The sequence below is a fragment of the Oncorhynchus gorbuscha genome, linkage group LG03, assembly GCF_021184085.1.
Source record: "Oncorhynchus gorbuscha isolate QuinsamMale2020 ecotype Even-year linkage group LG03, OgorEven_v1.0, whole genome shotgun sequence".
Lineage (NCBI taxonomy): Eukaryota > Metazoa > Chordata > Actinopteri > Salmoniformes > Salmonidae > Oncorhynchus > Oncorhynchus gorbuscha.
In genome coordinates this window covers 4,392,272-4,407,003 of record NC_060175.1, presented here as the reverse complement: position 1 = coordinate 4,407,003, position 14,732 = coordinate 4,392,272, and the positions used below count along the sequence as shown (strand labels likewise).

The 14,732-nt window shown below is 46.0% G+C and overlaps 1 protein-coding gene across 1 annotated transcript in view; it reads right to left on the bottom strand.

Annotated features, from left to right (window-relative positions):
- Positions 1–14,732, bottom strand: part of LOC124024914 (centromere protein P) — a 197,557-nt gene that overhangs the window by 182,405 nt on the left and 420 nt on the right. Inside the window, exon 2 of the mRNA XM_046338651.1 lies at positions 14,542–14,682. Coding sequence (XP_046194607.1) covers positions 14,542–14,681 — 140 coding nt within the window. The 5' untranslated portion in view covers position 14,682. The remainder of the gene's footprint in view (positions 1–14,541; positions 14,683–14,732) is intronic.

The following is a 14,732-nucleotide window of genomic DNA, read 5'->3' as shown; positions in this document are numbered from 1 at the left end:
CCAAGTAATGGACCCAGCGACTTCAGACGCTCGTTACACTGCCGTCGAGATCCAAGGAGCCATGCTCGGCAGACACGAGCAGGAATTGTCTGCTGCTCGCCATGCCGTGGAGAACCTGGCCGCTCAGGTTTCCGACCTCTCTGGACAGTTCCAGAGTCTACGTCTCGTGCCACCTGTTACTTCCTGGCCTGCCGAGCCTCCAGAACCTAGGGTTAATAACCCACCTTGCTACTCCGGGCAGCCCACTGAGTGCCGCTCCTTTCTCACGCAGTGTGAGATTGTGTTCTCTCTCCAACCCAACACATACTCTAGAGAGAGAGCTCGGGTTGCTTACGTCATTTCACTCCCTTACTGGCCGGGCTCGAGAATGGGGCACAGCTATCTGGGAGGCAAGGGCTGATTGCTCTAACAAGTTCCAGAACTTTAAAGAGGAGATGATTCGGGTTTTTGACCGTTCAGTTTTTGGTAGGGAGGCTTCTAGGGCCCTGGCTTCCTTATGCCAAGGTGAACGGTCCATAACGGATTATTCTATTGAGTTTCGCACTCTTGCTGCCTCTAGTGAGTGGAACGAGCCGGCGCTGCTCGCTCGTTTTCTGGAGGGACTCCACGCAGTGGTTAAGGATGAGATTCTCTCCCGGGAGGTTCCTTCAGATGTGGACTCTTTGATTGCTCTCGCCATCCGCATAGAACGACGGGTAGATCTTCGTCACCGGGCTCGTGGAAGAGAGCTCGCATCAACGGTGTTTCCTGCTCCGCATCGCAACCATCTCCCTCCTCTGGCTTTGAGACTGAGCCCATGCAGCTGGGAGGGATTCGCATCTCGACTAAGGAGAGGGAACGGAGGATCACCAACCGCCTGTGCCTCTATTGCGGAGTTGCTGGACATTTTGTTAATTCATGTCCAGTAAGAGGCCAGAGCCCATCAGTAAGCGGAGGGCTACTGGTGAGCGCTACTACTCAGGTCTCTTCATCTAGATCTTGTACTACTATGTCGGTCCATCTACGCTGGACCGGTTCGGGTGCTACATGCAGTGCCTTGATTGACTCTGGGGCTGAGGGTTGTTTCATGGACGAAGCATGGGTTCGGAAACATAACATTCCTTTCAGACCGTTAGACAAGCCTACGCCCATGTTTGCCTTAGATGGTAGTCATCTTCCCAGTATCAGATTTGAGACACTACCTTTAACCCTCACAGTATCTGGTAACCACAGTGAGACTATTTCTTTTTTGATTTTCCGTTCACCGTTTACACCTGTTGTTTTGGGTCATCCCTGGCTAGTATGTCATAATCCTTCTATTAATTGGTCTAGTAATTCTATCCTATCCTGGAACGTTTCTTGTCATGTGAAGTGTTTAATGTCTGCCATCCCTCCCGTTTCTTCTGTCCCTACTTCCCAGGAGGAACCTGGCGATTTGACAGGAGTGCCGGAGGAATATCATGATCTGCGCACGGTCTTCAGTCGGTCCCGAGCCAACTCCCTTCCTCCTCACCGGTCGTATGATTGTAGTATTGATCTCCTTCCGGGGACCACTCCTCCTCGAGGTAGACTATACTCTCTGTCGGCTCCCGAACGTAAGGCTCTCGAGGATTATTTGTCTGTGTCTCTTGACGCCGGTACCATAGTGCCTTCTTCTTCTCCGGCCGGGCGGGGTTCTTTTTGTTAAGAAGAAGGACGGTACTCTGCGCCCCTGCGTGGATTATCGAGGGCTGAATGACATAACGGTTAAGAATCGTTATCCGCTTCCCTTATGTCATCAGCCTTCGAGATTCTGCAGGGAGCCAGGTGCTTTACTAAGTTGGACCTTCGTAACGCTTACCATCTCGTGCGCATCAGAGAGGGGGACGAGTGGAAAACGGCGTTTAACACTCCGTTAGGGCATTTTGAGTACCGGGTTCTGCCGTTCGGCCTCGCCAATGCGCCAGCTGTTTTTCAGGCATTAGTTAATGATGTTCTGAGAGACATGCTGAACATTTTTGTTTTTGTCTATCTTGACGATATCCTGATTTTTTCTCCGTCACTCGAGATTCATGTTCAGCACGTTCGACGTGTTCTACAGCGCCTTTTAGAGAATTGTCTCTACGTAAAGGCTGAGAAGTGCTCTTTCATGTCTCCTCCGTTACTTTTCTCGGTTCCGTTATTTCCGCTGAAGGCATTCAGATGGATTCCGCTAAGGTCCAAGCTGTCAGTGATTGGCCCGTTCCAAGGTCACGTGTCGAGTTGCAGCGCTTTTTAGGTTTCGCTAATTTCTATCGGCGTTTCATTCGTAATTTCGGTCAAGTTGCTGCCCCTCTCACAGCTCTTACTTCTGTCAAGACGTGTTTTAAGTGGTCCGGTTCCGCCCAGGGAGCTTTTGATCTTCTAAAAGAACGTTTTACGTCCGCTCCTATCCTCGTTACTCCTGACGTCACTAGACAATTCATTGTCGAGGTTGACGCTTCAGAGGTAGGCGTGGGAGCCATTCTATCCCAGCGCTTCCAGTCTGACGATAAGGTTCATCCTTGCGCTTATTTTTCTCATCGCCTGTCGCCATCTGAGCGCAACTATGATGTGGGTAACCGTGAACTGCTCGCCATCCGCTTAGCCCTAGGCGAATGGCGACAGTGGTTGGAGGGGGCGACCGTTCCTTTGTCGTTTGGACAGACCATAAGAACCTTGAGTACATCCGTTCTGCCAAACGACTTAATGCCCGTCAAGCTCGTTGGGCGTTGTTTTTCGCTCGTTTCGAGTTTGTGATTTCTTACCGTCCGGGTAGCAAGAACACCAAGCCTGATGCCTTATCCCGTCTGTTTAGTTCTTCTGTGGCTTCTACTGATCTCGAGGGGATTCTTCCTTATGGGCGTGTTGTCGGGTTGACAGTCTGGGGAATTGAAAGACAGGTTAAGCAAGCACTCACGCACACTGCGTCGCCGCGCGCTTGTCCTAGTAACCTCCTTTTCGTTCCTGTTTCCACTCGTCTGGCTGTTCTTCAGTGGGCTCACTCTGCCAAGTTAGCTGGTCATCCCGGTGTTCGAGGCACTCTTGCGTCTATTCGCCAGCGCTTTTGGTGGCCGACTCAGGAGCGTGACACGCGCCGTTTCGTGGCTGCGTGTTCAGACTGCGCGCAGAAGAAGTCTGGTAATTTTTTTCTGCTTCTGCTCCTGGTCTTGCTGGGTCTCAGTCTGTTCCCTGCCATCGCATCTCTCCTGTTCTTGTTCCTGCCCTTGCTGTGTCTCAGTCTGTCCCTAGTTCTCATTTTTTTTTAGAGTAGTACCCTAGTTTCCCTTTTTATCGTTTTTCGTTACGGTCCTGAGGAGAGGAGTTGGGTTCTTTCTCGGGACGTGCTGGACCGTTTGATCTATGATTTCCTCCGTTGCCGCCAGTGTTCCTCCTCGAGAGCGCCAGGAGGCGCTCGGTGAGTGGGGGGTACTGTCATGTTTTGTCTTATATCATCTTGTCATTTTGCTTTTCCTTCTGTTCGTTTCCCCCTGCTGGTCTTATTAGGTTCGTTCCCTTTTTCTATCCCTCTCTCTCCCCCTCCCTCTCTCTCCTCTCTCTATCGTTCCGTTCCTGCTCCCAGCTGTTCCTATTCCCCTAATCATCATTTAGTCTTCCCACACCTGTTCCCGATCCTTTCCCCTGATTAGAGTCCCTATTTATTCCTTTGTGTTCCGTTCCTGTCCCGTCGGTTCCTTGTTTTGTATTCACCATGCTGTGATTGTGTTTCGCCCTGTCCTGTCGTGTTTTTGCCTTCATCAGATGCTGCGTGTGAGCAGGTGTCTCTGTCTACTACGGCCTGCGCCTACCCGGCGACCTGCAGTCTGTGGCCGCTTCTCTTGTTATTCCCCTCTACAGACTAGAGGATTTCTGTTACTCCCTGTTTGGATTTGAATAAACTCTGTTTCTGTTAAGTCGCTTTTGGGTCCTCTATCACCTGCATGACAGTGTGGCTCAGTTGGTAGAGCAACGCCAGCATTGTGGGTTCGATTCCCACGAGGGGGGGGTTACGGAGTTACAGTTCATATGAGGAAACAACAACACCACCATAGATGAATGAACTGGTCCTGTGTGGCTCAGTTGGTAGAGCAACGCCAGCATTGTGGGTTCGATTCCCACGGGGGGTTACGGAGTTACAGTTCATATGAGGAAACAACAACACCACCATAGATGAATGAACTGGTCCTGTGTGGCTCAGTTGGTAGAGCAACGCCAGCATTGTGGGTTCGATTCCCACGGGGGGTTACGGAGTTACAGTTCATATGAGGAAACAACAACACCACCATAGATGAATGAACTGGTCCTGTGTGGCTCAGTTGGTAGAGCAACGCCAGCATTGTGGGTTCGATTCCCACGAGGGGGGTTACGGAGTTACAGTTCATATGAGGAAACAACAACACCACCATAGATGAATGAACTGGTCCTGTGTGGCTCAGTTGGTAGAGCAACGCCAGCATTGTGGGTTCGATTCCCACGGGGGGGGGTTACGGAGTTACAGTTCATATGAGGAAACAACACCACCACCATAGATGAATGAACTGGTCCTGTGTGGCTCAGTTGGTAGAGCAACGCCAGCATTGTGGGTTCGATTCCCACGGGGGGGTTACGGAGTTACAGTTCATATGAGGAAACAACAACACCACCATAGATGAATGAACTGGTCCTGTGTGGCTCAGTTGGTAGAGCAACGCCAGCATTGTGGGTTCGATTCCCACGAGGGGGGTGTTACGGAGTTACAGTTCATATGAGGAAACAACAACACCACCATAGATGAATGAACTGGTCCTGTGTGGCTCAGTTGGTAGAGCAACGCCAGCATTGTGGGTTCGATTCCCACGGGGGGGGGGTTACGGAGTTACAGTTCATATGAGGAAATCAGTCAATTGAAATAGATTCATTAGACCCTAATCTATGGATTTCACATGACTGGGAATATAGATATGCATCTGTTGGTCACAGATACCAGAAAACAGAAAAAGGTGGAGGTGTGGATCAGAACACCAGTCAGTATCTGGTGTGGATCAGAACACCAGTCAGTATCTGGTGTGGATCAGAACACCAGTCAGTATCTGGTGTGGATCAGAACACCAGTCAGTATCTGGTGTGACCATTTGCCTCATCCAGCACGACACATCTCCTTCACATAGAGTTGTTCAGGCTTTTTGATTGTGGCCTGTGGGATGGGGTGTCCCACTCCTCTATAAATGGCTGTGGCAAAGTTACTGGATATTGGCGGGAACTGGAACACGCTGTCGTACCACGTCAACCCAGAGCATCCCAAACATGCTCAATGGGTGACTTGTCTGGTGAGTACGTAGGCAATGGAAGAACTGGGACATTTTCAGCTTCCAAATTGTATCTCTGTGCATTCAAGTTGCCATTGAAAAAATGCAATTGTATTCGTTGTCCGTAGCTTATGACATGTGGTCTACAGGTTGTGAGGCCGGTTGGACGTACTGACAAATTCTCTGAGGCGGCTTATGGTAGAGAAATTAACATTCAAATCTCTGGCAACAGCTCTAGTGGACATTCCTGTAGTCCGCATGCCAATTGCACGCTCCCTCTAATCTTGAGACATCTGTGGTATTGTGTTGTGTGACAAAAACTGCACATTTTAGAGTGGCATTTTAATTGTCCCCAGTACAAGGTGCACCTGTGTAATGACCATGGTTTTTAATTGTATTACACACATGTAATGATCATGCTGTTTAAATCAGCTTCTTGAAACATGGAACCAACATGTGGCGTTTGTATTTTTGTTCAGTTTAGTAAATCGGTATTGTACATACACATTGGTGGCACCTCCGCGGCAGTACGATTCTGCTAAATGACTTAAATGTAAATGTATGTAAATGATTGGCAGATTTGAGGCGAAATATATTCAACACGTTAGAACATTTAAATGGGGAAACTGTAAGTGTTCGTAGAGTGGCCCGGGAGGAAAGCCATCAACCACATGCCGCGTTCACACGCTGGTTGGGAACTAGAAAACGTGTTCCTTCCCAACATGCTCGGGATGTTTTCACAAATAGCCCTCTTTAAAAAGGGGTTTTAGGCTGGGTTTCTGTACAGCACTATGTGACATTGGCTGATGTAAAAAGGGCTTTGTAAATAAATGTGATTGATGGATTGAAACTATGTGGTAAACATAACTCAGCTCTCTTTGTATTGCCCATGCCCCGGAGTCAGTCCTTCTTTAAAGAACTTTTTCTCTTTTAAACAACCGATCTCAGTCCTTTTTTAAAGAACCGCTCAGTCCTCCCGTAAAGAACCGATCCCAGTCCCCCCGTAAAGAACCGATCCCAGTCCCCCCGTAAAGAACCGATCCCAGTCCCCCCGTAAAGAACCGATCCCAGTCCCCCCGTAAAGAACCGATCCCAGTCCCCCCGTAAAGAACCGATCCCAGTCCCCCCGTAAAGAACCGATCCCAGTCCCCCGTAAAGAACCGGTCCCAGTCCCCCGTAAAGAACCGATCCCAGTCCCCCGTAAAGAACCGATCCCAGTCCCCCGTAAAAAGAACCGATCCCAGTCCCCCGTAAAGAACCGATCCCAGTCCCCCGTAAAGAACCGATCCCAGTCCCCCGTAAAGAACCGATCCCAGTCCCCCGTAAAGAACCGATCCCAGTCCTCCCGTAAAAAAACGATCCCAGTCCTCCCGTAAAAAAAACGATCTCAGTCCTCCCGTAAAGAACCGATCCCAGTCCTCGTTAAATGACCAAAATAACTCTTTGTCTTCCCACTGCCCCTGACTTTGAACGAGGACTCAACTCTTTTGCCAGTTCACTTCACCCATGTTGTGGTCCGAGTCCTGTTTGCATTCACATTGTTATGTTAAGAAAGGAATCAAGATATTTTTCCAACATTCACTCAATGCATTCTGGGTTTTTACAAAGTGCAGGACAAGCTATTTCATCAGAATGTGTTATCAGACAGCTAGATATACAGCTAGATATACCTACTTACATTTTGGAAGCTAATAGATTGCATTTAGTTAATAATTGTAATCAGAAGATACTATTAACATTTAAATATTATTGGTAACAAAATAAATAGCAGAGGAATGAATAAGGGCAGATTAAATAACACTGTAATTGAAAATTGTCCACCCAACGTAGACTACTGGTGATTCTCACCAAATATGATGTTTTATTCACAGTATTTAAATAAACCCAGAATAAACAGTTGACGAAGCTCTCTTAGCCTGTAGTTTAACATATTGCAAACACATCATCTGAACTACAAAACTCCACACATTTTAGAATTGATGCGCATCCTTAACAATCGCTAATCACCTGCACAGCATAATCTCTCTATTGGGGAACCAATGAGACGAGAGGAAACAGTGTTACAGTAGTCTAGTGGGAGGGGTTATATCAGTAGTCTAGTGGGAGGGGTTATATCAGTAGTCTAGTGGGAGGGGTTATATCAGTAGTCTAGTGGGAGGGGTTATATCAGTAGTCTAGTGGGAGGGGTTATATCAGTAGTCTAGTGGGAGGAGTTATAACAGTAGTCTAGTGTGAGGGGTTATATCAGTAGTCTAGTGGGAGGGGTTATGTCGGGGGAGACAGTGTATCAGTAGTCTAGTGTGAGGGGTTGTATCAGTAGTCTAGTGTGGGAGGTTATAACAGTAGTCTAGTGGGAGGGGTTATATCAGTAGTCTAGTGGGAGGGGTTATATCAGTAGTCTAGTGGGAGGGGTTATATCAGTAGTCTAGTGGGAGGGGTTATGTCGGGGGAGACAGTGTATCAGTAGTCTAGTGTGAGGGGTTGTATCAGTAGTCTAGTGTGGGAGGTTATAACAGTAGTCTAGTGGGAGGGGTTATATCAGTAGTCTAGTGGGAGGGGTTATATCAGTAGTCTAGTGGGAGGGGTTATGTCGGGGGAGACAGTGTATCAGTAGTCTAGTGTGAGGGGTTGTATCAGTAGTCTAGTGTGGGAGGTTATAACAGTAGTCTAGTGGGAGGGTTGTATCAGTAGTCTAGTGGGAGGGGTTGTATCAGTAGTCTAGTGTGGGAGGTTATAACAGTAGTCTAGTGGGAGGGGTTATATCAGTAGTCTAGTGGGAGGGGTTATATCAGTAGTCTAGGGGTTATATCAGTAGTCTAGTGGGAGGGGTTATAACAGTAGTCTAGTGGGAGGGGTTATATCAGTAGTCTAGTGGGAGGGGTTGTATCAGTAGTCTAGTGGGAGGGGTTATATCAGTAGTCTAGTGGGAGGGGTTATAACAGTAGTCTAGTGGGAGGGGTTATATCAGTAGTCTAGTGGGAGGGGTTGTATCAGTAGTCTAGTGGGAGGGGTTATATCAGTAGTCTAGTGGGAGGGGTTATAACAGTAGTCTAGTGGGAGGGGTTATATCAGTAGTCTAGTGGGAGGGGTTATATCAGTAGTCTAGTGGGAGGGGTTATATCAGTAGTCTAGTGTGAGGGGTTATATCAGTAGTCTAGTGTGAGGGGTTATAACAGTAGTCTAGTGGGAGGGGTTATATCAGTAGTCTAGTGTGAGGGGTTATGACAGTAGTCTAGTGGAAGGGGTTATAACAGTAGTCTAGTGTGAGGGGTTATAACAGTAGTCTAGTGGGAGGGGTTATATCAGTAGTCTAGTGGGAGGGGTTATAACAGTAGTCTAGTGGGAGGGGTTATATCAGTAGTCTAGTGGGAGGGGTTATGACAGTAGTCTAGTGGAAGGGGTTATAACAGTAGTCTAGTGGAAGGGGTTATAACAGTAGTCTAGTGGGAGGGGTTATATCAGTAGTCTAGTGGGAGGGGTTATGTCAGTAGTCTAGAGGGGATGTCAGTAGTCTAGTGGGAGGGGTTATGTCAGTAGTCTAGTGGGAGGGGGGTTATAGTCAGTAGTCTAGTCTAGGGAGGGGTTATAACAGTAGTCTAGTGGGAGGGGTTATATCAGTAGTCTAGTGGGAGGGGTTATATCAGTAGTCTAGTGGGAGGGGTTATATCAGTAGTCTAGTGGGAGGGGTTATATCAGTAGTCTAGTGGGAGGGGTTATATCAGTAGTCTAGTGGGAGGGGTTATATCAGTAGTCTAGTGGAAGGGGTTATAACAGTAGTCTAGTGGGAGGGGTTATGTCAGTAGTCTAGTGTGAGGGGTTATATCAGTAGTCTAGTGGGAGGGGTTATATCAGTAGTCTAGTGGGAGGGGTTATATCAGTAGTCTAGTGGGAGGGGTTATATCAGTAGTCTAGTGGAAGGGGTTATAACAGTAGTCTAGTGGGAGGGGTTATAACAGTAGTCTAGTGGGAGGGGTTATGTCAGTAGTCTAGTGTGAGGGGTTATATCAGTAGTCTAGTGGTTATGTCAGTAGTCTAGGGGTTATAACAGTAGTCTAGTGTGAGGGGTTATATCAGTAGTCTAGGGGTTATATCAGTAGTCTAGGGGTTATATCAGTAGTCTAGTGTGAGGGGTTATATCAGTAGTCTAGGGGTTATATCAGTAGTCTAGAGGTTATATCAGTAGTCTAGTGGGAGGGGTTATATCAGTAGTCTAGGGGTTATATCAGTAGTCTAGGGGTTATATCAGTAGTCTAGGGGTTATATCAGTAGTCTAGGGGTTATATCAGTAGTCTAGTGTGAGGGGTTATATCAGTAGTCTAGTGGTTATATCAGTAGTCTAGTGGTTATATCAGTAGTCTAGAGGTTATATCAGTAGTCTAGTGTGAGGGGTTATATCAGTAGTCTAGTGGGAGGGGTTATAACAGTAGTCTAGTGGGAGGGGTTATATCAGTAGTCTAGTGTGAGGGGTTATATCAGTAGTCTAGTGTGAGGGGTTATATCAGTAGTCTAGAGGTTATATCAGTAGTCTAGTGTGAGGGGTTATATCAGTAGTCTAGTGGGAGGTGCAGGAATAATGACAAGTGGACCTGGGGAGCTTTGTGTTCATATTGACTTTTAAAAAAGTGAACTGGACTGAGGAATTCAAGCGAACCACCTCTCGAGATGGTCTCAGTTTGGTTCACTTCGGGGGCTCTTTTCAGGGGTCAGAGTTCCCATAACCCCTCACACTAGACAAGTTGTTTAGTATTACTTTTTTATTTTTTAAATCAGCAAACGCCACTGAGTTCACCCTAACTGGTTAAACACGTGTCGCGTTCAACGAATCAGCACATCAGGAATGTCAACGTTTCCTAGTTCCGACTAGCATGTGACCACGGCATGACACTTTACCGGCTGCAGAGCTCTGTTTCACTACGCATTTGCTTCGATCTCCTACGGTTTGGAGAAAAATGGGCTTGGAGCTCATAGGACTCGTGGATCGGGCTGAAAACATGTTACCACTGTGATTATTATTATTTGACCAAGCTGGTCATCTATGAACATTTGAACATCTTGGCCATGTTCAGTTACAATCTCCTGTTGGTCATCTATGAACATTTGAACATCTTGGCCATGTTCTGTTCTAAAGTCCTGTTGGTCATCTATGAACATTTGAACATCTTGGCCATGTTCTGTTATAATCTCCACCCGGCACAGCCAGAAAAGGACTGGCCACCCCTCATAGCCTGGTTCCTCTCTAGGTTTCTTCCGTGGTTCTGGCCTTTCTAGGGAGTTTTTCCTAGCCACCGTGCTTCTACACCTGCTTTGCTTGCTGTTTGTGGTTTTAGGCTGGGTTTCTGTACAGCACTTTGAGATATCAGCTGATGTACAAAGGGCTTTATAAATACATTTGATTGAGTGATAACTAATGTCCACCCAGCATCATTTTCTATTTGTACCAATGACCTGCCACTGGCATTAAAACAAAGCCTGTGTGTCCATGTATGCTGATGATTCAACCATATACACATCAGCAACCACAGCTAATGAAGTCACTGAAACCCTTAACAAAGAGTTGGTCTGTTTTGGAATGGGTGGCCAGTAATAAACTGGTCCTGAACATCTCTAAAACTAAGAGCGTTTGTATTTGGTACAAATCATTCCCTAAGTTCTAGACCTGAGCTGAATCTGGTAATGAATGGTGTGGCTGTTGAACAAGTTGAGGAGACTAAATTACTTGGTGTTTCCTTAGATTGTAAACTGTCATGGTCAAAACATATTGATTCAATGGCTGTAAAGATGGAGAGAGGTCTGTCTGTAATATAGAGATGGGGAGAGGTCTGGCCATAATAAAGAGATGCTCTGCTTTTATGACATCACACTCCATTAAGCAAGTCCTGCAGGCTCTAGTTTAGTCTGATCTTGATTATTGTCCAGTCATGTGGTTCAGTGCTGCAAGGAAAGACCTTGTTAAGCTGCAGCTGGTCCAGAACAGAGAGGCACATCTTGCTCTTAGTTGTAATCAGAGGGCTAATATAAATACTATGCATCCCAGTCTCTCTTGGCTAAGAGTTGAGGAGAGGCTGACTTCTTGTTTTTATAAGAAACATTAATGGTGTTGGAAATTCCAAATAGTTTGCATAGTCAACTTACACACGTACGTACCAAACATGCCACCAGGGATCTTTTTAGTCCCCAGGTCCAGAACAAATTCAAGGAAACGTACAGTATTATACAGAGCCATGAGTGCATGGAACTCACTTCCATCTTATACAGAGCATGTGATCAGTAAACCTGGTTTAAAACTACAATGTGACCTACTGGTTGTGTGTGTACTGACATGTGACCTACTTGTTGTGTGTATGTACTGACATGTGACCTACTGGTTGTGTGTACTGACATGTGACCTACTGGTTGTGTGTATGTACTGACATGTGACCTACTGGTTGTGTGTGTGTACTGACATGTGACCTACTGGTTGTGTGTGTGTACTGACATGTGACCTACTGGTTGTGTGTGTGTACTGACATGTGACCTACTGGTTGTGTGTATGTACTGACATGTGACCTACTGGTTGTGTGTGTGTACTGACATGTGACCTACTGGTTGTGTGTATGTACTGACATGTGACCTACTGGTTGTGTGTACGTACTGACATGTGACCTACTGGTTGTGTGTACGTACTGACATGTGACCTACTGGTTGTGTTTATGTACTGACATGTGACCTACTGGTTGTTTGTACTGACATGTGACCTACTGGTTGTGTGTACATACTGACATGTGACCTACTGGTACTGACATGTGACCTACTGGTTGTTTGTACTGACATGTGACCTACTGGTTGTGTGTACGTACTGACATGTGACCTACTGGTTGTGTGTACGTACTGACATGTGACCTACTGGTTGTGTTTATGTACTGACATGTGACCTACTGGTTGTTTGTACTGACATGTGACCTACTGGTTGTGTGTACATACTGACATGTGACCTACTGGTTGTGTGTACGTACTGACATGTGACCTACTGGTTGTTTGTACTGACATGTGACCTACTGGTTGTGTGTACATACTGACATGTGACCTACTGGTTGTGTGTATGTACATACTGACATGTGACCTACTGGTTGTGTGTATGTACTGACATGTGACCTACTGGTTGTGTGTATGTACTGACATGTGACCTACTGGTTGTGTGTACGTACTGACATGTGACCTACTGGTTGTGTTTACGTACTGACATGTGACCTACTGGTTGTGTGTTTGTACTGACATGTGACCTACTGGTTGTGTGTACGTACTGACATGTGACCTACTGGTTGTGTGTACGTACTGACATGTGACCTACTGGTTGTGTGTATGTACTGACATGTGACCTACTGGTTGTGTGTACGTACTGACATGTGACCTACTGGTTGTGTTTACGTACTGACATGTGACCTACTGGTTGTGTGTACGTACTGACATGTGACCTACTGGTTGTGTGTACGTACTGACATGTGACCTACTGGTTGTGTGTACGTACTGACATGTGACCTACTGGTGTACGTACTGACATGTGACCTACTGGTTGTGTGTACGTACTGACATGTGACCTACTGGTTGTGTGTACGTACTGACATGTGACCTACTGGTTGTGTTTATGTACTGACATGTGACCTACTGGTTGTGTGTATGTACTGACATGTGACCTACTGGTTGTGTTTACGTACTGACATGTGACCTACTGGTTGTGTGTACGTACTGACATGTGACCTACTGGTTGTGTGTATGTACTGACATGTGACCTACTGGTTGTGTGTACTGACATGTGACCTACTGGTTGTGTGTACGTACTGACATGTGACCTACTGGTTGTGTGTACTGACATGTGACCTACTGGTTGTGTGTACTGACATGTGACCTACTGGTTGTGTGTACGTACTGACATGTATGTGGAACTGATAGATACATTTAAAAACATGAACAGGTAGTGTATGTAAATGGTAAAGTATTTTGTCTGCGATGTCTTATTCGTTATGTGTCGGACCCCAGTAAGACAAGCTGTCGCCATTTGCATCGGCTAATGGGGATCCTAATAAATGAAATCATTTGACCCCCTAAATCTGCGTTTCACAAATTCTGGGGACGGGTGCACATTTTGTTTTTTGCCATAGCACTGTACACAGCTAAATCAGATTAAATCAACTCATTTTGAAACCTCAGTCAATTGAATAAACTACAGCAAAAAAAAACTAAAAAGTGCACCCCTTGGGGGGACCAGTGGTGTAAAAATACTTAAATACTACTTAAGTATATATTTTAGTATATGTACTTTACTATTTTTATGTTTGACAACTTTTCTTCGATACATTCCTAAAGAAAGAAAATAATGTACTTTTTACTCCATGCATTTTCCCCTGACACCCAAAGTACTCATTACATCCTGAATGCCTTAGCAGGACAGGGAAATTGTAAAACGGACAGTGCTTATCAAGAAAACATGGTCATCCCTACTGCCTCTGATCTGGTGGACTCACTAAACAGAGAACATCCCTGGTCCATCCCTACTGCCTCTGATCTGGAGGACTCACTAAACAGAGAACATCCCTGGTCGTCCCTACTGCCTCTGATCTGGAGGACTCACTAAACAGAGAACATCCCTGGTCATCCCTACTGCCTCTGATCTGGAGGACTCACTAAACAGAGAACATCCCTGGTCATCCCTACTGCCTCTGATCTGGAGGACTCACTAAACAGAGAACATCCCTGGTCATCCCTACTGCCTCTGATCTGGAGGACTCACTAAACAGAGAACATCCCTGGTCATCCCTACTGCCTCTGATCTGGAGGACTCACTAAACAGAGAACATCCCTGGTCATCCCTACTGCCTCTGATCTGGAGGACTCACTAAACAGAGAACATCCCTGGTCATCCCTACTGCCTCTGATCTGGAGGACTCACTAAACACAAATGCATCTTTTGTAAATGATGTCTGAGTGTTGGGAATGAGCCCCTGGCTATCCGTACATTTTAAAAACAAGAAAATGGTGCCATCTCCTTTGCTCAATAAGGAATTTTCAATGACTTAAACTTTTACTATAACTATATTTTAGCAATTAAATTTACTTTTGATACTTAAGTATATTTAAAACCCAAATACTTTTAGACTTTTACTGAAGTAGTATTTTACTGGGTGACTTTTACTTGAGACATTTTCTCTTAAGGTATCTTTACTTTTACTCAAGTATGACAATTGGGTACTTTTCCCACCAAAGCCCCGGACCGAGTTTAGTAAATCCTGTCCTTATTTCAACTCACAGAGCATCTTGCATGAGTCCTCCGGTGAGGTTCATAGCGATCTCTCGTTCATTCGTGTCCTGTTGGCATTGCAGTGCTGCAATCTCTTCTTGGAGTGCTTCGATTTGAGCCTCGTAAACATTTTCCAGACTCTTCTTCATTCTGCAAAGAAATCAAATGTTTTTTTTTTTTGAGTGGCAACTTCTTGCAAA